Raw genomic sequence first — 26,926 nt, 5'->3', positions numbered from 1 at the left:
ACAGACCCTGGAGACCACATTGGACCTGAGAGTTTTGACTCACTGTCCTCACTGGAACTTCTGCTTTCACTGTCTTGTAATGCATGTGGAAATGACCAAAAACAGTCACTTGCCCGATAACAGGTTTTAACAAGGGAATGTTTTCGTCTTCTGCAGATATTGATGAATGCCAGAATGGGCCGGTGTGTCAGCAGAATGCAGCCTGTCTGAACATGCCGGGAAGTTACCGCTGCGAGTGCAAGTCCGGATATCGCTTCACACCCACTGGACAGTGTCTGGGTAGGTTTTAGGACTGATGTCTATGTGGTTTGTACCCTAAAGCCAAAAACAGTCAGCAGTCAGACTATTTCAGTTCTGATGCCAATACCAATGCTGGGGCCTTGGTTATCTGTCAATACCAGATAACGATCTGATCAAGGTTCTAATAGTTTGGTATTTTTCATTGTAGTTTAGTTTTATTTAGTTTTGACTTTTTTTCTCTAATTCAGTTAGTTTTAATTAGTTTTTAGAGCAGGTTTGCTAGTTTTTATTAGTTTTCGTTATTTTCTAAATGCTTAGTTTTAGTATTAATTTTAGTTTTGTCGTATCTTTTTTTCTTCGTCGTATTCAAACAAATCCCAGACAGGACTCTGCTGCTTTCTCCCAACTTTAATCTCCAGTTTTCCAGGTAGCGTGGGGACCAGAAGACAACTGGAAACCACAAGTAACCACAAGTGATGGCCTGTTAAATATCATATGGTGCCTCTAGCTAAAATAGCTCGAGCAAAATAAATCGATTTCGTATCAATCCAACATTGACAAAGATGAAAACGAAGGGAATTTTATCCATAATTTTTATCCGTTTTAGTTAGTTTTGTAAACACACAATACAGTTTCAGTTAGTTATCGTTTTTTCTTTTAATTATAGTTTTTATTTATTCAGTTTACGAAAATGTTTTTTCAATTCTAGTTTCCATCATTTCGTTAGTTTTCGTTAACGATAATAACCTTGGTCATTACTCAGAAATAGGGTTGAAGATGGACCTGTGGAGTTGAATTAATGAAGAATTCAGACCCAAGCAGAGCATTTACAGTTTATGTAGACCACAGGGAAATGTTGGAAAATGAAGAATAGCATTTAAAAAAAGCAGAATATCACTCCTTTAATTTAAGCGATTTCAGGAAATGTTTTTATTTTGAAGTCTGTTGACACAGGAAGTACCTTCAGATTGTGTTGACAAAAGAAAAAAAAACCTTTCGGTGTGGGGGCCGCCCAACAGTCTGAGAAACACTGGTGTAAGTTAATATGGAAGATCAAAGCCCCAGAGGCTGCACCATGACAGCTGAGGAGTTCTTCAGGGTGGGCTTGTTATTAGGGAGGAGGGAATGTGGAGCATGTGTTGAGCTGTTGAACATGTGCAAGTCAAACATGCCACTGTCATTCTGGACCGTCTGCACTGATAAGACAACATCCTGTTTTCCTTCCTGACTTTCTTGCAAGTCGTATCAACAAACTCAGACTGGATTTATTCACATATGAGTTCATCAGAACACTAATCACAGCTGTATTTATGTGTCTGATTTTTACAGCACGTGAAGAAGAGTTTTTTTAAAACAAGGTCCAATATGTAATAAGTAGGGCTGTGTATTGGCAAGAATCTGGCGATACGATACAAATCACAATACTAGGATCACAATACGATAATTCACAATACTGTTAGAAAGGCCATTTTTTTTGTTTGAATCTTTTTTTAAACTGATTATTTCCTGGAAGAATTGAATTACACCAAAAATATGTACAAATACTAAACACATTTTTATTTGATCACAGCAGGATCTAATGTTATATCACAAAATGTTCCTGTGTTCAAACTGAAATTCTGTTTTACAGACATTACAGTTTAAGATCCTGTTCAAATGTTCATATTGTACTAGTTCAGAATTAACATCAGAACATTATTTTAGTTCAATCCCAACAAAGGAACTAACAAAAAATTATCCACTAGCTCAAAAAATTATCCAGTAAAAGAAAAATAACAAAACAGAACAGCCCAAAAAATTATCCATCATAAGAAAAAAAAAACATCATCCACCTTTTCAATTAAGGGGGCGCTGTTTACCCGAAAGGTCTCTTGCTTTAAAATTAAGGCCACCACAAAAAATAAAAGCACAGGCTGAAAATTTTTTAGATAATTTTTTGGGCTAGTGGATCATTTTTTGGGCTGTTCTCTTTTTTTTCTTACAGTGGACAATTTTTTGGGCTGTTGCACCTCTGGGCCACCGTACATTACAGTTTAAGATCCCGTTCAAATGTTCATATTCTATTAGTTCAGAACTAACATCAGAACATTATTTTAGGTCAATCCCAACAAAGGAACTAACATTATTTAACAAGAAAAGCACCCCCCCCCGATCACCACCAAAATGTAATAATTTCTTCCTTGTCTCAGTATCTACATTTCCTGAAAATTTCATGAAAATCCATCCATAACTTTTTGAGTTATCTTGTTAACAAACAAACACGCACGCACTTTCACAAAGCAAAGTAATCACAATACCTCCTAACAAAAGAGTGTTAAATAATAATAAATAAAATATAAACAAAAAAGAAAAACAAAAATGAACCTCCATAATATCTGCATTTGAATAAATACCTAAAAATATCGATACAGTACTTGTTAATATCGATGCAGTATTGTTAAATGAAATATTGCGATATATTGCAGAACTGATATTTTCTTGCGCCCCTAGTAATAAGTCTATTTTATTCAATAAAAATTATATTCTGAATGTCCATTTTGTCTTACAACTAAAGATGAAATACAGAATTTTAAACTCTTTACCATATTTTTAGAATAACTATGTCAGTCAGTGATAATGAACATCAAACAGCACAGTTACAGTTTTTCTGTTGGTTTATGAAAGGCTTCTTTAAAGGAGTGATATTTTGCTTTTTTTTTTTTAAATGGAATTCTTCATTTTCGAACCTCTCCCTGTGGTCCACTATAAGTGACCGGACTAACATATGAAAGACGCAAATCAGAGGTAAAAGAACCCATTGAACTGATGCTGATGTGACTTTTGTTTTTGCTGTTTCTTTTCCTTTTTCAGACCGTAATGAATGTGTAGAGAACCCTAGCGTTTGTAATCCTGGTCAGTGCATCGACACGTTGGGAAGTTTCCGCTGCATCTGCCCCAACGGCTTCAAAACCACCCGGGACCAGTCCATGTGTGTCGGTACGTTCAGTTGGATTCTATCAGTTCTTGTCATCTATTGTCATCAAATTGTCTTATCTGATTTAACTCTTGGTAGGTCACTCATAGAAGTAATCTGACAATTAAAATTTCAACCTCATTGTGTTATTAGAGAACCTAACAAGAATGTATTACTTCTGTGAAATTTATAAAAAAAAAGTTAATGTTATGTAGAAAAATCAAGTTTAATGAAGTTACTGTATTTGGTTCCTTACTCTCACACTGCAAAAAAGGCCTGTACAAAAATAAGAAATTTATTTATTTAGAACATGCAAAGAAACAAAATAAAACAAAACAAAGCAAATTAAGACAAAACAAAACAACATTTAAATGAACAGAATCTATCTTCAAGCACATACAAGTCTGAATATTGCATGGTCGAAAAGGAGTAGGAAGAAGTAGAAACTTATTTAATCCAACCGCTCAGTGCTTTTACACCTTTATCACTAACTTAATACAAGAATCAAACAAGACTGTTTTCCTAATTTTAGCATCGAACCACAACAAATACATAATGCAGTAACTGAATTATACACAACAAAATGTTCATGGCAGTACAGTCACACAAACAGACTCAACAATTCAACAGTTTTCGTCACTAATTACAGCAGATTTATCAATACATCATCCATAAACAAACAGGCCTCATTGTCAAAAAATAAATAAAAAATTAAACTCATTATTGGGTAAAAATGTCTTATTTCAAGTAAAATTATCTGCCAGTGCAGGAAGAAAATTGCACTTAATATTATCTGAGGATTATAGAATGATAAAATTCTTATTTTAAGCAGAAAATACTTGTTTCAAGTCTTCATAGTAAGATTTTTTTTTTTTTTTTTGCACCTTGTTTTCTTCAATTTCTTGTTCATTTTAATGCCTGGTACAACTAAAGGTCCATTTGTTTGGACAAATATAATGATACCAACAAAAATAGCTCATAGTAGTTTAATTTCTGAGCTGATATCTATCCATTTTTAATGTTTTCTTGATAAAATCCAAAATCACTTCAGTTCTAAGTGATTTTCAGAAGTAACATCATTCCCTACAGTAGTTCCATTACTTCATGGAACCAAACAAAGCACAGGTGGACCTTTCAGACCCTGGAGACCACATTAGACCTTTTAGACCCTGGAGACCACATTGGACCTGACAGACCCTGGAGACCGCATTGGACCTTACAGACCCTGGAGACCGCATTGGACCTTACAGACCCTGGAGACCACATTGGACCTGACAGACCCTGGAGACCGCATTGGACCTTACAGACCCTGGAGACCGCATTGGACCTTACAGACCCTGGAGACCACATTGGACCTTTCAGACCCTGGAGACCACATTGGACCTGACAGACCCTGGAGACCACATTGGACCTGACAGACCCTGGAGACCGCATTGGACCTTACAGACCCTGGAGACCGCATTGGACCTTACAGACCCTGGAGACCACATTGGACCTGACAGACCCTGGAGACCACATTGGACCTGACAGACCCTGGAGACCGCATTGAACCTTACAGACCCTGGAGACCGCATTGGACCTTACAGACCCTGGAGACCACATTGGACCTTTCAGACCCTGGAGACCACATTGGACCTGACAGACCCTGGAGACCACATTGGACCTGACAGACCCTGGAGACCGCATTGGACCTTACAGACCCTGGAGACCGCATTGGACCTTACAGACCCTGGAGACCACATTGGACCTGACAGACCCTGGAGACCGCATTGGACCTTACAGACCCTGGAGACCGCATTGGACCTTACAGACCCTGGAGACCACATTGGACCTTACAGACCCTGGAGACCGCATTGGACGTCAGATTACTGACTCACTGTCCTGACTGGAACTTTCACTGTCACTGTTTTATAATGCATGCAGAAATGACCAAAAACAGTCACTTGTCCGATAAAGGGTTAATCCTGTGATGCTGGTTTCAGACACGGATGAGTGTGAGCGACAACCCTGCGGTAACGGCACCTGTAAGAACACCGTGGGCTCCTACAACTGTCTGTGCTACCCCGGCTTCCAGAACTCACACAACAGCGACTGCATAGGTACGTGTGCATGAACCTACGGAAACCTGTGGAAAAACCACATCAAGGGCCGGATCTGCTAAAGGTTTGCGTATATTAAATCAGTGTTTGAAATGTGGTGCACTGCTGTGTTTGTGTTCCTCAGACGTGGACGAGTGCTCAACCCAAAGAGGCCTGTGTCGAAACGGCCAGTGTGTGAACACGGTGGGCGCCTTCCTCTGCGTGTGTCATGACGGATACGAACTCTCCCTGGATGGAAGGCTGTGTGTAGGTGAGTCTGGATTAAAATGAAGGATTTAATGTTAAATCAATCAGAGTGCAGGTATTAGAATGGAAAAATAAAACACACTAATTAAAGGCAGCTGTAAACAAATGAAAAGTTATTTTAAAAGCTTCAGATATTTACTTGTTTTGTTCAACTACATTGTTACCTCCGCCAGGAGGTTTTGTGATCACTTTGCTTTGTGTTTTTGTTTGTTTGTTTGGGTGTTTGTTTGTTTGTTTGTTAGCAACTTTAGGGGAAAACTATTCCACCCATCTTTACCAAATTGTACCCACAGATAGGCCTAGGCCCTGGGACCAACCCATTAAATTTTGGGCCAAGTAGGCCAAAGTTCAAGGTCACAGCAAAGTCACAAAATCTACAATTTGCCTATCTGTCATCATTGAGCAATTTTCGAAAATTCATAAAAAAATTCAAAACAACTCCGATTAGCCTCCAATTTGATCCACCCGTAGCTTATAACAATATCTTGTATCTGGCACAAAATTGTCCACGTCCACTGTGGAATGTGGACTCTGTGGACATTTCAATTTAACATTGAAAATCCCATTTACCACACATTTTTCATTATAACTCAACAAATATTGATTGGAATTTAATATACAGTGAGGAAAGAAAAAAAAACCCTGAACTTTTCTGAATGACTTCAATGAGTAACAAACCTGGTTTGCTTGTCTTCCGGACGTACTGTGACAGAAAATCGCCATTTCTATCAGTTTCCTCGAGCCAGGACCACTTGAACTTATTTTTGATTCCTGCCTCACACTTCAGTTCATCCCCACGCTGAAGGACAATGAATTCTGACATGATTTCACAGAATATTTAGACCAAATACATTGGCGGTAAAACACTCAAAGCAAATCCACCATCTTGTCTCCAGAGGCCTGAAACGGACCAGGTGTCATCAACAGACCAATCAGTGCTGTCGATACAAGTTTGGCCTTGTAAACAAACATCTCATTGGTCGAGACGAATGGAGAAGAAAGCAATATGGCCGCACCCATGAGACGGACCCAAATAAACATAATTTACACTTTTCAGAGCGATTTATGCGTAATTTTCCAGCTGAAATGTTGCCAAACCAGACGGAAATGATCTGGACACATTTAATTTACCGGAACATGTGGTCAGTTTTCAGGAAAAAACGGATTTCCAGCAAAAATCGGAACACTTTAATCACTGAATATAATGTGACATACACATGACTGGTACCAAGGTTCAACTTTTCTGCTGTATGGAACAACCTTGAAACTGTTTAATTTAAAAAGAAATAGTCGATCCACACATGCACACCGTTCGAGGTGCTTGGCAGAGGTTTGCGTTCTCTGAACACTTGTTGCTCATAAAGTTGGAATGAAATATTTTTATCTCTTCTCATGAAATGATTGTGAAGCTGTGATTGATTCTTGATAGAAAAAGTGCCACTGGGATTCAGTATATAATCATAAAACCTGGCCAAAAGTGATTACTGATGTGTAGAAACAGGAATAAAAAGAGGAATGTGTCTGAAAACAAAATCATTCCAACTTTATGGACATCAGTGTATTTGTGGGCGGAGCCTCAGTTAATTAAATAAAGAACGTGGAGCTAAAGTTTTACTCCATTTGCACCAAGTATTACAGACTTTACAAAAGAAAAACATACATTTATGTAATAAGAAATTGTGTGATTATTGTATCACACGTAAAAACAAAGATAACGTTTATTTGATTAAAAGATTTGAAACTTTAATTGTCTTTTGACAATAATTTTCCATCATGGACGGTGGGTGGAGGTGTGGCTGTGATGATACAACATCAACTATTAGCTTTTTTCTCATATCCATGTAAAACACAGGTGTCAAACATGCGGCCCGGGGGCCAAATCCGGCCAGCCAAAGGGTCCAATGCGGCCCACAGGATGGATTTGCAAAGTGCAAAAATTCCACAGTCAAGGCTGTGGAACTCATTTTAGTTCCGGTTCCACATACAGACCAATATGATCTACAGTCAAATAATAACAGCAGAATAACCGACAAAAAAGAATGACTCCAGATTTTCTTCTCACTTGATGTGAAAGAAATAATATTACATTTTGTCTGTAAACAATGACAACTTGAAATTTTTGTCTTTGTTTTAGTGCAAAAAATAACATTAAATGATGAAAATATTTACATTTACAAACTATCCTGTAACAATAAAATGTGAATAACCTGAACAAATATGAACAACCTGAAATGTCTAAAGAAATTCAGCACAATTTGAACTATTTTCTTCCTGTTCCTCAGTGTTTAGTGTCTTTGTAATCTGATCCATAATGCACATGGAAAAATGATAAGTTGAGGCAGGATATTGTTAAAATTGCACTGATTTTTCTTAAGAAATTTCAGTTTTTCAGGTTATTCACATCTTTTATGTTTGAATAGTTTATAAAAGTAAGTATTTTCATGATTTAATGGGGTTTTTTTGCACTAAAACAAAGACAAATATTTGTAGTTGTCATTATTTATAGGTTATTCTGTTATTATTTTACTGGTTCGGTCTACTGCAGATCAAATCGGGCTGAATGTGGAACCTGAGAGAAAATGAGTTTGAGAGCCCTGACATAGGTCATCATTTGTAGTAATATTTAGAACAGGAGGAGGAGAGGCCTTGATGACAGTCCATGTCCTCTGACAGTTCTGACAGTTTTCAGTTTTAACACTGGACAGTACTTGTTAACCACTTTTTTTTGCATTTTTTTCCTCAGATATCAATGAATGTGCCGTTAATCCAGGAACGTGTGGAGCAGGAACGTGTCTGAATCTGGATGGTTCGTACAGGTGCATCTGCCCGCCGGGCTACTTCCTCCATGAGGAAACCTGTGAAGGTATGGTGGCATAAAACCAGTCCTCTTACTGGCATTAGTCCCTTTTCCATTGGACACTGGGGCACTGATAAGAGGGGGTAAACATGACAAATTCGTGGGACCCAGCGTTTGTGGGGGGCCCATAGAGCAGAGGAGGGGGTCCAGTGGATACAGGCTAGAAGTTGTGAAAATTTCATGTAAGATCCACTGAATAAGAGAGGCATAGAAGTCAGGAGTCAGACGTTGAAAGTATGTTAAGTTTCAGTTTCATTTTCATGCTAGTGTAAGTGACATTATGTATGGACCACACCAAGGTTATTAACATTAATGAAAACTAACGAAATGACGAATACTAGAATTGAAAAAACATTTTTGTTAATTGAAATAAATAAAAAGTATAATTAAAAGAAAAAACGATAACTAACTGAAACTGTATTGCGTGCTTACAAAACTAACTAAAACTTATAAAAATTATGGATAAAATTCACTTCGTTTTCATCTTTGTCAATGTCGGATTGATATGAAATTGATTTATTTCGATCTAGCAATTGTAGCTAGCGACACCATACAACACTTGACGGTCCGTCACTTGTGGTTTCCAGTCGTCTTCTGGTCCCCACTCTACCTGGAAAACTGGAGACTAAAGTTGGGAGAAAGCAGCAGAGTCCTGTCTGGGATTTATTTGAATACGACAGAGAAGAAGAGAAAAGATACGACAAAATAAAATTAATACTAAAACTAAACTAAAACTAAGCATTTACAAAAAAAATAAAACTAATGAAAAACTAGCAAACCTGCTCTAAAAAAGAATTAAAACTAACTGAAATAGAGAAAAAAAAGTCAAAACTAAATAAAACTAAACTATAATGCAAAATCCAAAACTATTAGAACCTATATTTATTTATTTATTTATTTATTTATTTATTTATTATTTTTTTTATAAAATTCACTTAGTTTTAATACGTTTTTAGAGCAGGTTTGCTAGTTTTTATTCGTTTTCATTTTTTTCTAAATGCTTAGTTTTACTTTTGTTTTAGAATTAATTTTAGTTTTGTCGTATCTTTTCTCTTCTTCTCCGTCATATTCAAATAAATCCCAGACAGGACTCTGCTGCTTTCTCCCAACTTTAGTCACCATTAGGGATGTAAACAGTTAATCGACTAACGATTAATTGTCTGTAAGAATTTGCTCGATTAAGTTATTAATTGTCAGTTAATTGCCCTTTTCCTCCTGTCCACACTTGTTTGAAGGCTGCTAGTTTGTCCGCACTGCAACGCTGCGGCTGGGATAGCTGGTCATTGAACCGGATCATGGCGTTGATGAGTTAGAATGTCTGTATGGACATATGGAGGAAGCAACGAAAAACGTACCAAAGCTTTTATTAAAGCTCTCAAATCCAAAATCCTAAAGGATCCAACCAAATCCATGAGAAAAATGGCAATTGAACTTGAGGTAGACAACAAGACTGTTAGAAATGCAGTAAAATATGATTTGACGTTAAAATCTTACACAAGTACGCCAAAACACTTGTTGACAACAAGTGTTTTGGTTTGATTTTGGATTTGAGAGCTTTAATAAAAGCTTTGGTACGTTTTTTGTTGCTTCCTCCACTTCCAGACATTCTGGTAATAGTTTTGCTCATAGTCATTCTCTTCTTTACATTATAAACAGTCTTTATGGACACTCCAACTATTTTTGAAATCTCCTTTGGTGTGACGAGTGCATTCAGCAAATCACACACTCTTTGACGTTTGCTTACCTGATTACTCAAATGGGCAAAAGTTTCTGAAAAGGTATGGATAATAGTGTTAGATATGATTATGACATCAATATATGTTTGGTTTCAAAACAATTCACGTAATGCCTGCTGAGAAAAAACAACTAAATGTTCATTGTAAATTTTGCTTCCCCACCCTGTATATATATAATTGTAGAACAAATACATTTTTTACACAGTGACTCCAGTCAATAATCAGTACAGTGAAAGTAATAAAACCTCTGTACGCCACACTTATACTGTGCTCACACATATAAACGACATCTCAGACCAGCTCGACTCCTTTGAACCAAGGATATAATGAAGCACTCGTTGCCCTCGCCCTGGTTGTCGGCCGCCGGCTGATTTCTAACGCCCTCTGCTCTGTTTCACACGTGGGAGTGGGCCCGAGCCAGGACCCTCGGATTGTTTATACAGCGGGGCTGATGAAGAGATATTCGGCAGACTTCGACACATTCCTCTGTTCTTGGAAGTGAGAGGAAAAGTCATGAATTCTCAGCGTCGGTAACTGCAGCAGCTGGTCGTCGTGATCGACAAACACGTGACGGGAAGAATTCCACATAATACATCTTTATCCTCGTACCTATTACTGAGATTCCAGTGCGGTTTATCACATTTGGATAAACCATGACGTACTGGGATGACTTCATCCCTTCATGACAATAGCTCTAGACAGACTTCATGCCAATTAATCACTGCAGGGTGGATTTGTGATGGTACTTATCAGGAATGCATTTTACATTGAATTGTTTACACGGATTCTTTTGTAGATAGTTTTGTTCCCATGACGGAATGATATGGTGAAAAAGTCATACTGAGCCTCATGCAAAAACATTCCTGTATTCCTTCTCTTTTTTTTTTTTTAGAAGCACTCACCGCACTTTTCTAAAAGAAGGCGTGTTCATCATTGCATTAAAAGGCAATATGGTGAAAGGGCTTAATACGAGGCGATCTGAAGAAACCTTGGTCACCAAACGGTTAACGTCAAGGCCAAGACAGACGGATGTTTTCATTCACCAAAAGACAAACTATATTCTATTATGGAGGTCAAAGGTCAAGGCGGTTTGGACACCAAAAAACATAATTTTGACCATAACTCCTATGAAGTGAGAGAACTGTAACCCTGTGATTAATCTGATTAAACAGCCGAAACGTTTGACAGCACTAATTCTATGATGTTGTTTGTGTTTTGACTTTATTTGCTGGGCTGTTGCTTAAAAAGTACAAACTAGTTAATCTAAACTCAAAGGGCCTGATTTACTAAAGGTGTAAAAACATGCGCAAACTTGACTGTGCACGCAAAAACATTTTGAAGCTTATCTACTAACAGGGCGCACCGAGATTTGCGCCTCTCAAATGGGCAAATAGCTCACGCAACCCATTTAGCGTGTTTGCCCTGATGAATATGCAATATGGGCGTTTCTGCCAGAACACGTAAAATTATTGGGAGGAGTAAATGAAAATATTTATTTAGCAATGTGATTTACCAAACCTGAAACTGATTGCGGTGGCTGATTTTGCATCTAAATTTAGTGTGTCTGAAAGGCAGGTTTTAACTTTGCACAAAACTGGCTACAGTAGTTGTGGCGAAGACGAGGCATAGGCACAACCAAAGGCAACGCAGAGAACCAATCTGTTCTGATCACATCAACATTTTTGGATTGATGGAAGAAAAAAAATAATAATAATTTGAGACATATGGCCCCCCACTTTATGGGCTTGCCCCCCATGCCCAGTTCCAGCAGTGGCACACCACCATTAGACGAGGACCGACTCCTGAGAGATGTCTGTCTGTCTGTCTGTCTCTCTGCTCTCCTCTCACCTCCCTCCCCTCCCCCTCCCCCTCCCCCCTCCCTCTCCTTCCCACCATGTGCATGCAAGGGAGACCAAACGGGACGGTTCTAGTGCAGCACAACACACACAGACACACACAAACAGTGCTGTCCACGTGCTGTGACTGGCTCCTGAACCACCTATATAAGCACTGATGTGGAGGGTCTTCTCTCATGCCACCGGACTTAAATGTTTTCATTCTCCATACAGAGCGACATAAAGAGAGAAGGTTTTTATTTCACTAATAACACACTTCACCACTGATAAACAACAACAGAGAAATGCCCATTCACCCCTCTGTGTGGAAAAAGAGCAACTTCATATTTATGAGTGCTGGCATATCCCACAGCAGTTTATACAGTGCACTGTCTCCATGACGACAACCAATAGCGCACGCAAAATCCTCATTTAATTAGGGCGGTCTCCAAGACTTTGCGCCTGTTGTCATTTGCGCAGGCAATCTTAGTTGATCACCCCTGACATGCAAATCAATAGCACGGGCATATTTTAGCACAAGCAAGCACATTTGCGCCCGTTATTTGCGATCTTAGTTAATCAGGCCCAGATGCTTTTTATGGTTTATGCTGCACATCCGTTTCTTTGGTTTAAGTGAATCCAAATTATCACCACATACATTGGACTTTTTAATTACAGTCTTTTGTGATGATATAATTGTGCACGCTGCCGTTGCATGGCTCGGTGGTGGTTAATGGTGCTTGTGTGTGTGTTCCAGATATTGACGAGTGCTCCCAGTCACCTGAGATGTGTCTGTTCGGCACATGTTCCAACACCGAGGGCAGCTTCACCTGCCTGTGTCCTGAGGGCTTCCAGCTCTCCGCCTCCGGACGCAGATGTTTGGGTAAGTACGTGAGCGGGACAAGAACCAAGACCGGATCAAACTATGCAGCAAGTTTCAAGAGCAAACTGTAAATACTGGTGAATTTGTGTAGTCTGTCTTTGAGTGCTCGGGGAGACGAAGCGGTAGCGGTGGGGGGGTGGGGAGGGAGCTTTTCCTGCTCTATCATGATAGCACACTGTGTTCCAGCTGGTTCTGCTGCTGCTGCCTCACCAAGGCCAAGGGTGGCTCACATCAGATCACTTTTCCAGTTCTTTACTTCAGTGTGTGTGTGTGTTTTTAGGCTGGGTGGGGGTGTGCTGAGTCCTCTGTCGGGGAGTTCCCCATCCAAACACTGAAGTGATGACATCATCAGTTCATTGAGGCAGTTTACAGTTTGCATTTCACTTTTCTGTCCAACATGGAGGAGCTGGGTGGAGAGAGAGAGAGAAACATGGACTGTAAAAGAGATCAAGGTTTCTTAACAAGGATAAAGCCTGTCCCTGTGAGAAAAGCCTTGTTTTTGTTCAAGAATCCAAACTGAAATACAGAAAGACCCTGACCAGTACCTAGTCCACACATACACTGGAATGTACACTGCAAAAAAGGGTGTCTAAAAACTAGAGAAAAACTAAATCTGAGGGAAACAGTCCTTGAAACAACTGGAATATCTGTCCAAGCAGGAGGAGGATTTCACTGGAGAAGATTTCTTGAATTCAGGATTGGGTAGAAAATGTAGAAATAAGCCTGTCTACAGATGTATGAACACTTAAAATAAGAAATTAACTCTTAAAACAAGAAAAGTTATCTAACACTTCTAAATCTAGTTTTTTTAATCTTGGTAAGTAATTTGCAGTTTGCTTTTTATTCTCATCCACTGATGAAACACTGTTGAAAAAAAAAATGTCTCTGCACGTTAAAATGCGACACACCTGTTCTAGTACACTGCCTTTTTATTCATTTATTTAACATTATTATTTAACATTATTTAACTATGCTTTATGTAGCCTGGAAGAACTCAGTGAGATACCAGATCTCTTCTTTCAGGGGGTTCTGGTCCAAATAGCAGTAGGTGTTTAGTCTGGTCTGTGTTTAAGGGAAGTAACATAAAGGAAAATGAGGACTGTTCAGCTTTTCACTGTTCTTTTATTGTCAGTTTTATATATATAAAAAAAAAAAAATCACATACATGAGTTTTACCCAATACAACAGAAAAACAACCCTAAATAGGTCAAGTCACCTTTCACCTAACCACTAACAAACAAGAACTTAATGTCATTACTCAATGTGTTATGGAAATCAAATCAAATTTTAAATCATAACAAAACTGATCTCATGACACTTTGCATTCAGAGCCGGTCCAGACCAGACAAACACATGTGTGGTAATCCTCTGTGATGAACTGGTGACATGTCCAGGTGAACCTATCGGTATCTGGGATAGGCTCCAGCACCCCCACAACCATCCTGAAAGGATTTCGGAAAATGAAGGAATGAATGTGCAATATAGTATGGTAGGTCCTTTAGGCAGTAATCATACTTAGTTTCACAAGTTACATCATACTCTCATACACAACTGTACTCTATCACACACTATTATACTCTCTCACTTACACTACTATACTCTCATCCACACTCTATTATACTTTCACACAGTGGTGTAGTGGTCCCTGGAGAAGTGGGTATGCTCTCAATTTTTTCCCTTTTTTAATTTTTTTTTAAGTAGTCCAGAAAAATACCGTTTTAGAAACAGTGACATTTCAGACTACTGTATTTAGTTTACCCAAAAATCCATCAGTAGTGTTTTTTCACTATTATAAAATGATCATGACTTGGTCAGGAGCAGTTTGTAGGTTTTACTGGACACACGAGTATACTGTATGAATGGAAATGGATTCAACAGGAGGAAAACATAGAATAATGTTAGCCTTTCATAACGTTAGCCTTTCTTAACATTAGCCTTTCATAATGTTTGCCTTTCATAACGTTAGCCTTTCATAACGTTAGTCTTTTGTAACGTTAGCCTTTCATAATGTTAGCCTTTCATACCGTTAGCCTTTCATAACATTAGCCTTTCATAACATTAGCCCTTTATAACGTTAGCCTTCATAATGCTAGCTTTTCATAATGTTAGACTTTCATAACGTTAGTCTACTCACACAGTTTAACTATTGGCGACACCATCTCTTCTCCTCTAAATGTGCAGTCATGTGACCAGTCATTTAAAACAGTGACTCATTCTGAAAACACCTTAAAACTGACCTCAGAATTATGGATTCCATCAAAGTAGGTTCTCTCCATATGTGTCACTCACTTGAAAGACATTTATTCGGCCTTTAATGTTCGAATTTCCAATAATTGCGCATCTTTCAACGAGACGTTTAGTGACCTGTCAATCAACTGGGGTGGCACTGACACCTGAGGTGTCCAATCAGGTTCCAGAGGTGGTCATCGCTAAGCAGAGATGTGGCTCTGGCACTAAGTTAGCATTATTTTCTTCGGCATGACCTGCCTCTGATTGGCTCATCAGTCCTCATGCCTAAAGTTTAAACCAATCTAATCAGCGGAGGCAGCGAGTACTAGCCAACTAGAGGCAGAGGAGGGCGGGTCATGGCTTCACTACCTGAGAGTAAAAAATGGGCAGTTTGGCTGCAGATACGACTGAATGGAGCATCAGGGGGATTTAGAAGAGGGTATATGACTGAAAAATAAGTAGTTATACTTCGTATACTGCTGTATACCCTGGACTACACCACTGCTTTCACACACAAAAACTCCAAAAACCCCCAAACATCAGCTTATTATGCATAGACTGGGTCTGGACCGTTGCCTCACACATACAGTCATAATATAGGAACCATTAACACACTCTAGTGAGGACTTTCAAACATAGACAAAAGAAGACAAAACCCCAGTACACAGAGAATATCATTTTAATGATGTGTTTCTATTAAAGTCCTTATGGATAGTCGATAGGAGAGATAGGAAACATGTGGAGACCAAGTGGGATGACACATAACAGATGTTTCTGACCTGAATCCAACTGCAACAACAGTACATGGTATGTGTACTAATGACCAGGAAGACGCTCATTAATGATCTGTTTGAAAATATAAGGCTCTTATTACTATTATTCTGTTCTTTCTGTCACCACTGTGAGACTAATTATTGCCTTAGTATTGATGTATTTCACAGCTGAGATTTTAATGGATGATTTGTTAAATGGTTTCATGTTGTGGTTTTACACTCAACATGTGTTAGAACATTTTGTATTGTCAGATTTTAGGGGGATTGAGAATAAAGGAGAAGAGAGTAAACTTCACTGTGAGATAGGATAATTGTGTTTTAATTACAGCATAATACACTGAGAAATACACACATATATGAGAAATATAAAAACTGAATTGATTATTCAGTCCAATTCAGTTTTATTTGTAAAGCACTTTAAAACAACCGCAGTGGACCAAAGTGCTGCACAGAAGAATAAATAAAACCAAAATAGAAGAATAAAATACAGATTATGAAGTTACCATTGCATTGTATATTGTATCTGTGGGGAAACGCAGCATCTGTTTAAAAAAAAACAAAAAAAACAACAACCTTCTAGCAGAAATAATAAATACAGTTTTATTTCTGTTAATGTTACTTTCATTTAATATCAGAAATCCAACAGCAAACATCTGCCATCGCCAAGGTTATTATCGTTAACAAAAACTAACAAAATGATGAAAACTAGAATTGAAAAAACATTTCCCTTAACTGAAATAAATAAAAATTATAATTAAAAGAAAAAAAATGATAACTAACTGAAACTGTATTGTGTGCTTACAAAACTAACTAAAACGGATAAAAATTCCCTTAGTTTTTGTCTTTGTCAATGTCGGATTGATACGAAAGCGATTTATTTCGCTCTAGCAATTTTAGCTAGCGGCACCATACAGTACTTCACAGTCTGTCACTTGTGGTTTCCAGTCGTCTTCTGGTCCCCACTCTACCTGGAAACATGGAGACTAAAGTTGGGAGAAAGCAGCAGAGTCCTGTCTGGGATTTATTTGAATACGACGGAGAAGAAGAGAAAAGATATAACAAAACTAAAATTAATAGTAAAACTAAACTAAAACGAAGCATTTAGGAAAAAATGAAAACTAATAAAAACTAGCAAACCTGCTCTAAAAACGAATTAAAACTAACTGAATTAGAGAAAAAAAAAGTCAAAACTAAATAAAACTAAACTAGAATGAAAAATCCAAAATTATTAGAACCTTGGCCATCACCCAAGAGTTTTGGGTGTTTGGGTGCATCCTCCCACTTTTTCTCCTTATTTAAACTAGTATGAAGGTGATAGAAATCTAAAATGACTTACTTACTGATCTTAAAGTGGAACGTTGAAAGCAGCAGAACCCCTTTAATATGTTCTCTCATTACACAGCAATGATATTTGAAATAAAAACAGTCACCACTTTCAAATACATGCACACAAATTCCAAACTGTTTGCTGTCTAATAGATGTGACAGAACGTCAAACACACATAAACATGTGCAGAAACACATGTATCTGCTCTCATGACACAGTTGGCGAACAGCTGTGCACAGAGCGCCGTAAATCTGCTGCAGAAAGGCTGACAAATCAGTTTCATGGATGAAAGTAACATGACACTCTTTGACATTCTCTGCACAGCGCCAGGTGTTCATGGATGTGATTGTTGCCTTAGAGCCAGGTGTGTGTGTGTGTGTGTGTGTGTGACTGCTTATTTGTGTTGAGTCCAGTGAAGGCCGGTGCTAGCAGAAGAGAACCACCATATGCTTCTCATTACACAAATGAGAAGAACAAGAACCTTCAGAAGCAGAGAAAGTAAACGGCAAGCACCGACCACTGAGCCTCAGATCATTCGCCAGCACTTTAGTCACAAAATGAACATTCCAGATCCAAACTAAATGTTCTTTCAGCTTAAACAACCAGTTGTACAGATTTATTTTATTCACTGTAACCTGAAGTATAGGTAAGACTTTTTAATAAGGTACAAATCATCGTCATAATCATCAGTTACTGCATGAAATTCCTGTGAATTAATATTCCTTAAAGCAGTGGTGCTCAACTGGTGGGTCGCGAGCTGGTCTGGAGCTGTCTGTCTTTCCTACAAACTGGAACTCCGCACTGGTCTTTCCACTCTTTAAAAATGGCTCAGGCTCTGACCCCAACTGCTACAGACCTTTCTCCATTCTGCCATGTCTGGCCAAGGTCCTAGAAAAACTGGTTCATAGACAGCTTAGCCACTTCATGGCTTCAAACAATATTCTGTCCAACCTGCAGTCTGGGTTCTGGCCAGGCCACAGGTGCACCACAGCTACTCTGAAGGTTTTGGATGATATTGTTACTTCCTTGGATTCCAAGCAGATCTGCATCGCTGCCTTCATCAATGTATCTAAGGCCTTCGATTCTGTCATTCACTCCATCCTCCTGCAGAGGCTCACCAGCATTGGTCTGTCATCACACTCCTACAACTGGTTCGCCAGCTATCTAAACGACTGAGTTCAGCAAGTGAAGACTGAAAACATCTTGTCTGACCCTCTTACGATCACTAAAGGAGTGCCCCAAGGCTCCATCCTGGGTCCAACGCTGTTCTCCATCTACATTAACGATGTAGCCAAGAACGCCGGTAATTCCAAGATCCACGTATATGCTGGTGATACCACCTTATACTCAGAGAGCCCCTCTCTCCACTCGGCAGCATCCACACTACAACTCAGTCTCAGTTCTATCGAGCAGTATTTTCATAGCCTTCATCTTTCCCTCAACACCAAGAAAACCAAATGCATTATTTTTGAGCAGAAACATGATTCCACCACTGCCTTTAAAATCCTCTGTGCCGATGGCTCTGAATCGGAGTTTGTGACCTGTTATAAATACCTGGGTCTCTGGTTGGACTCGTCCCTCTCCTTCACCACCCACATTAAGCACCTGCAGTCCAAAGTCAAAGCTTGCTTGAGCTTTCTGTACTGGAATAAGACCTTCTTCACCCGTTCAGCCAAACACACACTTGTTAAAACGACCGTCCTGCCCATATTTGATTATGGTGACACCATCTATAGGATGGCTTCTCATTCCACCCTCAGCAAACTTGACCCTCTCCACCATTCTGCCTTCTGTTTGGCCACAGGCGCTCCTTTCTCATCTCACCATTGTGACCTGTCTAACCTACTTGACTGGACCTCCCTCCACACCAGACAGCTCCGCCACTGGTTCCAGCTCATTTGCAAGACCTTACTCAGAAAAACCCCTCTTTACCTCCCCTCCCTTCTGCACCTCTCCCATTCTGCACTCAATCTTAGGTCCAGTAATCTCATCAAACTCACTATTCCCAAAGCCTGCACTGTCTTCGATCACAGCACCTTCCGATTTGCTGCAGCTAACGACTGGAACACTCTACAAAACACCCTCAAACTCACTGTCCTCACATCTCTCACTGTTTTTAAGCAAAACCTGGAACAAACTGTAGTTGACTGTTGCACCTGTTGAGTATTTGTCTTTTACGTGTCTCACTGTTACTGTTTTAATGTATTTATTTATTAACTGTTTGTTTCTGTAATTGTTTAACCTTGTTTTTACTTTTAGCCCCCTCACCCCCTACCCCTCAAGGAGCCATTGCGCTTTGATCAGGCTGCATTTGTAAATAAGAATCTGTTCTTAATTGCTTGCCTGGGTAAATAAAGGTTAAATTAAAAAAATAAATAAATAAAAATCAAATGGAGGCATGTACAAGTGTTTAGCTTCTGCCTCAGCATGTTCAGACTCAACAGAATTCATTGGGTTGACTTCAAATCAGGCTCATTGTTTGTATTTTCTGTATTCTGGATGATGACTGAATAAACCGAGCCTAACCTAAAACATGATGTATTATTTCAGTATTGTAATAACGCTGGTTTTCCCTCTCCGTTTCTGTGTCCCCACCCACATCCGGACCTCAGATAACCGTGTGAACTACTGCTACACCAAGTTTGAGAACGGCCGCTGCCTGGCTCCAAAGCCTCAGAACACGTCCAAAGAAGCATGTTGTTGTACCGTGATGCCGGGTCAAGGCTGGGGAGACCCCTGTGAGATCTGCCCCAGTAAAGGAGAGGGTGTGTACACTTCCTGTTACTGTCACATGACTGCATTAACCTATGAGAGTGTTCCATGGTACTAATGCCTGATCACATGTTCTTCCACATCAGAGGGGTACACTCTTCTGTGTCCCAATGAGGGATATCAGCGTGGGGACGATGATGACCACCCTAAAGGTAGGAACTCTGGACCATGCACGTCTGTTCTATTCTATTCAATTTTGTTCTGTTTTGTTCTATCCTGTTTTGTTTTATTCTATTCTATTCTGTTCTAGTCTATTTTGTTCTATTGTATTCTATTTTGTTCTATTCTGTTATGTTCTATTTTGTTCTATTCTCTTATGTTCTGTTTTGTTCTATTCTATTGTGGTCTGTTTTGTTCTTTTCTATTCTATTTTGTTCTATTATATTCTATTTTGTTCTTTTCTATTTTATTTTGTTCTATTCTGTTCTATTTTATTCTATTCTGTTCTATTCTATTCTGTTCTATGCTATTCTATTCTATTTTGTTCTGTTCTATTTTATTCTATTATGTTCTATTCTATTATGTTCTAGTCTGTTCTATTTTGTTCTAATCTATTCTATTCTATTTTGTTCTATTCTATTCTATTTTGTTCTATTCTATTTTGTTCTATTCTATTCAATTCTACTATTTTGTTCTGTTCTACTCTGTTCTATTTTAATCTGTTCTATTCTATTATGTTCTATTCTATTCTATTTTGTTCTGTTCTATTCTGTTATGTTCTGTTCTATTCTATTCTATTCTATTCTATTCTATTTTGTTCTATTCTATTCTGTTCTGTTCTACTCTGTTATGTTCTATTGTATTGTATTGTATTCTGTTCTGTTCTATTATGTTCTATTCTATTCTATTCTATTCTATTCTATTCTATTCTATATTTCTGTATATTCTATATGCCATGTTGTCTACAGCTGTGGAATCTAATTCATCTTTGTTTATTTGTAGATATTGATGAGTGCCTCAATGACCCTTGCGTGAATGGCCAGTGCATCAACACAGACGGCTCTTTCCGCTGTGAATGTCCAATGGGATACCGGCTGGACATCAGTGGCGTCACATGTATAGGTCCGTTCATTCACTGAGTCCTCCTCTGTCTGTCTCACTGTGCATCCTCAGATCACCTTCAAACAGGATGAAGTTAAATTAGACCAGTGGTTCTCAGTCTTTTTCTGTCGTTCCCCCCAGTGGAGGACTAAACATCTCCAGCCCCCCCCCCAACCCCAACAACATTATAACAGCGGTGCAATTCTAACTTTTATTGAAGGAAGCCTCAATACTTTTTACTTTTCCTTAAATCATTTTTTGTTGAAATGAAAAATAACTTAGATTTTTACTTGAATCATACAAATAAACTCAACCAGACTGCTCCGAGACAATATTTGTCCAAATAAAAATAGGAAATGTGCAATTACTGTACAACTCTGACAGTCCAGTTCCTTGTTTTAGTCCAACAAACACATGTTGGTTCCACAGATGAACATGTGACCAATATCAGTGGGTCCATGAGTCCGTTTCCATTAGACGTCTGAGAACATTCAAGTCCAAACTGGTCCAAAACACAAACCTGTGTGTCCATGTGTCTTTTCCAGTCCAGTCCTTGTCAATTGTCCAAACCTAAACTCTTTGTCTAGTCTAGTGACAGATCACCACGGCAGTAGATTGGTTTGGTGTCCGTCCATAAAATGAGTCCAGGGTGCTCCAACCATCAAACATTAGTTCCACCTCATACATGTTCAAACCTGGAGAACAAAAAAACAACCAGGACTGATCTCATGACCCCCCTGGGAAGACTTCACACCCCTCCTAGGGGGCCCACCCCACAGTTTGACCAACACTGTATTTACATCATTCTCTCCTAAAAGATGTGTTTGTCCTTAAAGGTGCAGGAGACTTTTGTGACCAATTTTTCATCAAATCTGTCAAACCTCAGTCATATCCTCAGTATCATGAATCTGTAAGTCTTTCTGTCATTACTCACCTGAATCTCTTTCCTCACGGTGAAGAGTTTCTTAGTGCCATCCACCAGAAACAAACCATGTGTTTACAAACAGAGCCGGGAGGGAACTCGGGCATCTGAGGAATTTTGTCACGACGAGCATTGTGGGAAAGGGAGGTTCATGTAGCCACGTGGCAGCACAACCATATGATATATGGATGAAACAAACACGATGCTAAAATGTGGAAACGGCTGGAGGAATATGCATAGAGGGAAGGGAGCTCCTGCCGTTTCCACGTCGTGTCTGTTCCAGCTGCCGCTGACAGGCGGCTGCACGAGCCTTCACTTCCCACAGTGCACGTCGTGACAAAATTCCTCAGATGCCCAGGTTCCTTCCCGGCTCTGTTTGTAAACACATGGTTTGTTTCTGGTGGATGGCACTAAGAAACTGTTCACTGTGAGGGAAGAGATTCAGGTGAGTAATCACAGACAGACGAACAGATTCATGATAGTGAGGATATGACTGAGGATGGACTGATTTGATGAAAAATTGGTGTTGAAAGTCTCCCGCAGCTTTAAGGTCTTTGACATCCTTTTTCTCTTGTTACATCAACAAAAATACAACAATACTAATGGTTTTAATGTTTTCTTTCAACACAGACACAAATGAGTGTGACATCGGTAATCCCTGTGGGAACGGCACCTGCACCAATGTGATTGGAGGATTCGAGTGTGCCTGTGATGATGGATTTGAGCCTGGTCCAATGATGACCTGTGAAGGTATATCCCATAATATATGCATCCTCAGGTGTCCATTACACAGCCTGTGCACCGCTGTACTACTGTGTTTGCCTTGTGTTTCCATCTGCAGACATTAATGAGTGTGCCCAGAACCCTCTGCTGTGCGCCTTCCGCTGCGTTAACGTGGTGGGCTCGTATGAATGTAAATGTCCGACGGGCTACGTGCTGCGGGAGGACAGGAGGATGTGTAAAGGTATTTCTGCTGCATGACTCACTGATACTGTTTCCTGGAAAGTACTTGTAGAAAATTAACTCTTCCCACTTCATATATACAAGCCGGCCCTTCAATAAAGTTACATAACACACACACACACACTGTAGGGTTCTGTCTCGGATCATCTTAAAACACTCTCTGTATTGAGTCACTGTTTACACCGCCGCTCTATTAGATAGCTCTGTTGCCATAGCAACGGTTGTGTTTGGAAGGGACCAGCCCAGACAGGAGGAACCTGTCAGTGTCTACACGGTCAGTGTTTACGTTCGAGTTCCAAACAGACCACCGGCCCTCTGACTGCACTGTACCCCCCCACCCCCAACCCACCACCACTGGACTGACTGCATGAACTCAACTGGGGAGTGTGTTACAGCCAAGGTTCTAATAGTTTTGGATTTTTCATTGTAGTTTTGTTTTATTTAGTTTTGAGGGTATTTTTTTCTAATTCAGTTAATTTTAATTCATTTTTAGAGCAGGTTTGCTAGTTTTTATTAGGTTTCTGATTTTTCTAAATGCTTAGTTTTAGTTTAGTTTGTTTTTTCATATCTTTCATCTTGCTCGCTGTCGTATATATGTTTCCAGGTAGAGACGGGATGAGAAGACGACTCTAAACTACAAGAGGTGACGGTCCGTGAAGTGCCGTATGGTGCTGCTAGCTAAAATGAAAAGCGAAATAAATCGATTTCGTATCAATCCAACATTGACAAAGACGAAAACGAAGGGAATTTTACCCATAATTTTTATACGTTGTACTGTAGTTAGTTTTGTAAACACGCAATACAGTTTCAGTTAGTTATTGTTTTGTTTCTTTTAATTATAGCTTTTATTTATTTCTGTTAACGAAAATGTTTTTTCAATTTTAGTTTTCGTCATTTTATTAGTTTTCGTTAACGATAATAACCTTGGGCCGAACCAGTACAATAATAACAGTGACAAAAGCTAAATTAAATTATGATAATGTTTACATCTACAAAGTTTACTTAAAAATCTGAAAAATAGGAACACTTTGAAATGTCTTAACAAAAACAAGTGCAATTTAAAAGATATTCTGCCTCTGTTTATCATTTACACGTGTACATTACAACTTACAGATCACGGTGGATCTACAAATACACAGAACATTTAATAACAGAATGTTGGTAAAATTGCATTTACTTCTTGTTAGACAGGGCTGTCAAACTCATTTAAGTTCAGGGGCCATAGTAAGCCAAATTTGATCTTCCAGTGGGCCGGACCAGTGAAATAATAACATAATAATATATAAATAATGACAACTCCAAACTTTCCTCTGTGTTTTAGAGCGAAAAAAGTAAAATTATGCGACGAAAATCTTTACATCTGCCAACTATCCTTTATGTGAATAATATGATCAAGTTGAAATTTCTTAAGAAAAATAAGTGCAATTTTAACAATATTATGTCTCAGTTTATCATTTAAACATGTAAATTACAACGTACAGATCACAGTGGATCAACAAACACACAAAACATTTAATAACAGGCAGAATATTGTTAAAATTACACTTCAGGCATTTCAAAATGTTCATTTTTGTTGAGGTTATTCGTGTATTTGTGAAATGTTAGTTTGTTTTAGTGTAAATACAGTAAAATGATATGAAAATGTTTACATTTGCAAAGGGAAAAAAGGTTTTTTCAATTCTAGTTTTTGACATTTCGTTAGTTTTCGTTAACGAGTATAACCTTCGTTACAGCACTGGCGTCACTGCCACACACATATACACATACACAGATGCACAAAACAAAAGCGCACAACATTATTAAAGACAGTTCCCACCCTGGACACACTCTGAACTGTTAGCATCATTCAGACGATACAGAACAAGACAGACAGGACCAACAGCAGACACACACACTGAACACTAGGGATGAAAATTGAGAACCGGTTCTTTTTGAGGACTGGATCCCAGTAGCTCAATTCTGCCTTCGCTGTGCATACGTGATGATGCCACGCGTACGCTGCATTGTTTTGGTCAGAACGTAGCCAACATGGCGTTGAGGCAGAAACGGTCCAAACAGACGACACCAGGTCCACTGGAACACTGTCAAAGCTTCCATTTCTTCTAAAGGGTGGAATCCCTCCAATCTGCTCAAACATTTGTCCACAGCATGTGATTCATTTACAGGAATGTCACATATTTGATTTACGATTGAGCAGCGCTTGTGAATCTAGCGGCAGAGTGAACACCAGGCCGTCATTCAGGCCCAGTTCCGGTTCCGGTGCGGGCAACTAACGTCATACCCCCTCAAATACAAGTTTCCGAAAGCAGGGGAAAGGAAATGAGGTGCACAAAACAGGAGATGGGCAGAGTCGAACCGGAAATGCGGCAATAGAGGAATTAGTAAAGCGTCTTGAGTTTCACTTTCACTGTCATATGTCTGTTATATTTTTATTATATGTTTGTTATATTTCTGTATATGTCTGTTATATTTTGTTATATTTCTGTTATATGTCTGTTATATTTCTGCTATGTCTGTTATATTTTTGTTATATTTCTGCTATATGTCTGTTATATTTTGTTATATTTCTGTTATATGTCTGTTATATTTTTGTTATATGTCTGTTATATTTTGTGTATATGTCGGTTATATTTTTGTTATATTTCTGTTATATGTCTGTTATATTTTTGTTATATTTATGTTATATTTCTGTGATATGTCTGTTATATTTTTGTTATATTTCTGTTATATGTCTGTTATATTTCTGTTATATGTCTGTTATATTTCTTTATATTTCTGTTATATGCTCGGTTATATTTTTGTATATTCTGTTATAGGTCTGTTAATATTTCTGTTATATGTCTTTTATATTTCTTTTATATTTCTGTTATATGTCTGTGATATTTGTTATATGTCTGTTATATTTTTGTTATATTCTGTTATATGTCTTTTATATTTTTGTTATTTTCTGTTATATGTCTGTTATATTTTTGTTATATGTCTGTTTATGTTATATGTCTGTTATATTCTGTTATATGTCTGTTATATTTCTGTGATATGTCTGTTATATTTCTGTTATATGTCTGTTATATTTCTTTTATATTTCTGTTATATGTCTGTTATATTTCTTTTATATTTCTGTTATATGTCTGTTATATTTCTTTATATTTCTGATATATGTCTGTTATATTTGTTATATTTCTGTCTTCCAGACCAGAATGAGTGTGAGGATGGTGTGGATGACTGTGCCAGCAGAGGCATGACCTGTAAAAACCTCATCGGTACATACATGTGCATCTGTTCCCCTGGATACACTCGACAGCCTGGAGGAGAAGGATGCATTGGTAAACCTTCAGCACCTTTGTCTGCTCTTAGTTCAGGGTTTTAATGTTTTATGTCTGGACTGTTACTGTGTTTTATGGATACTTTGAGTGTGCATGTATGGACGTGATTTCTATTTAGCGTAAATTCTGCTGCTGCGGTCTCGGCCAGGACACTGGTGAAAAAGAGATTATTAATCTCAATGAGCTTCTGTCCTGGTTCAATAAAGGTAAAAAGGTAAAAAAAAGAAAAAGAAAAAGATACAAGATCGTTCACATCCAGAAACCATTCCATTACATGAACAGGTTAGAACGTCAGTTACTGTATGAAAACTAAACATGTTTTAATTAGTGCTTATTTATAGAATCTTGAATTACATTTGTAATAAGTAATGAATGAATATGTATGTGTGTCATTTTCAGTATGTTGTAAAAATAGTTTTCTTGTTAATGTGTTTCTGTCAGATCTAAATGAGTGTGCAGCCAAACCAGGCATCTGCAAGAACGGCCGATGTGAGAACACAGTGGGAAGTTACCGCTGCAGATGTGACCAAGGGTTTGTCGCAAACCCCACACAGACGGAATGTATCGGTATGTATATGTATGTGTATATGTGTGTGTATATGTGTGTGTATGCGTATGTGTATATATGTGTGTGTATAAATATGTGTATATGTATGTGTATACGTGTGTGTAAGTATGTGTATACATATGTGTATATGTGTGTGTATAAGTATGTGTATATGTGTGT

General features: G+C 38.5%; 1 protein-coding gene across 1 annotated transcript in view; it reads left to right on the top strand.

Moving 5' to 3' along the window:
• Positions 1 to 26,926, top strand: part of LOC115417119 (fibrillin-1-like) — a 169,175-nt gene that overhangs the window by 117,747 nt on the left and 24,502 nt on the right. Inside the window, 13 exon segments of the mRNA XM_030131109.1 lie at positions 157 to 279; positions 3,091 to 3,216; positions 5,176 to 5,292; positions 5,417 to 5,542; positions 8,282 to 8,401; positions 12,724 to 12,849; positions 19,791 to 19,943; positions 20,037 to 20,102; positions 20,893 to 21,012; positions 22,544 to 22,663; positions 22,755 to 22,877; positions 26,068 to 26,199; positions 26,641 to 26,766. Coding sequence (XP_029986969.1) covers positions 157 to 279; positions 3,091 to 3,216; positions 5,176 to 5,292; positions 5,417 to 5,542; positions 8,282 to 8,401; positions 12,724 to 12,849; positions 19,791 to 19,943; positions 20,037 to 20,102; positions 20,893 to 21,012; positions 22,544 to 22,663; positions 22,755 to 22,877; positions 26,068 to 26,199; positions 26,641 to 26,766 — 1,578 coding nt within the window.

Source organism: Sphaeramia orbicularis, chromosome 3 (assembly GCF_902148855.1).
Source record: "Sphaeramia orbicularis chromosome 3, fSphaOr1.1, whole genome shotgun sequence".
In the NCBI taxonomy this organism is placed as follows: domain Eukaryota; kingdom Metazoa; phylum Chordata; class Actinopteri; order Kurtiformes; family Apogonidae; genus Sphaeramia; species Sphaeramia orbicularis.
This window is presented reverse-complemented; position numbering and strand designations above follow the sequence as displayed.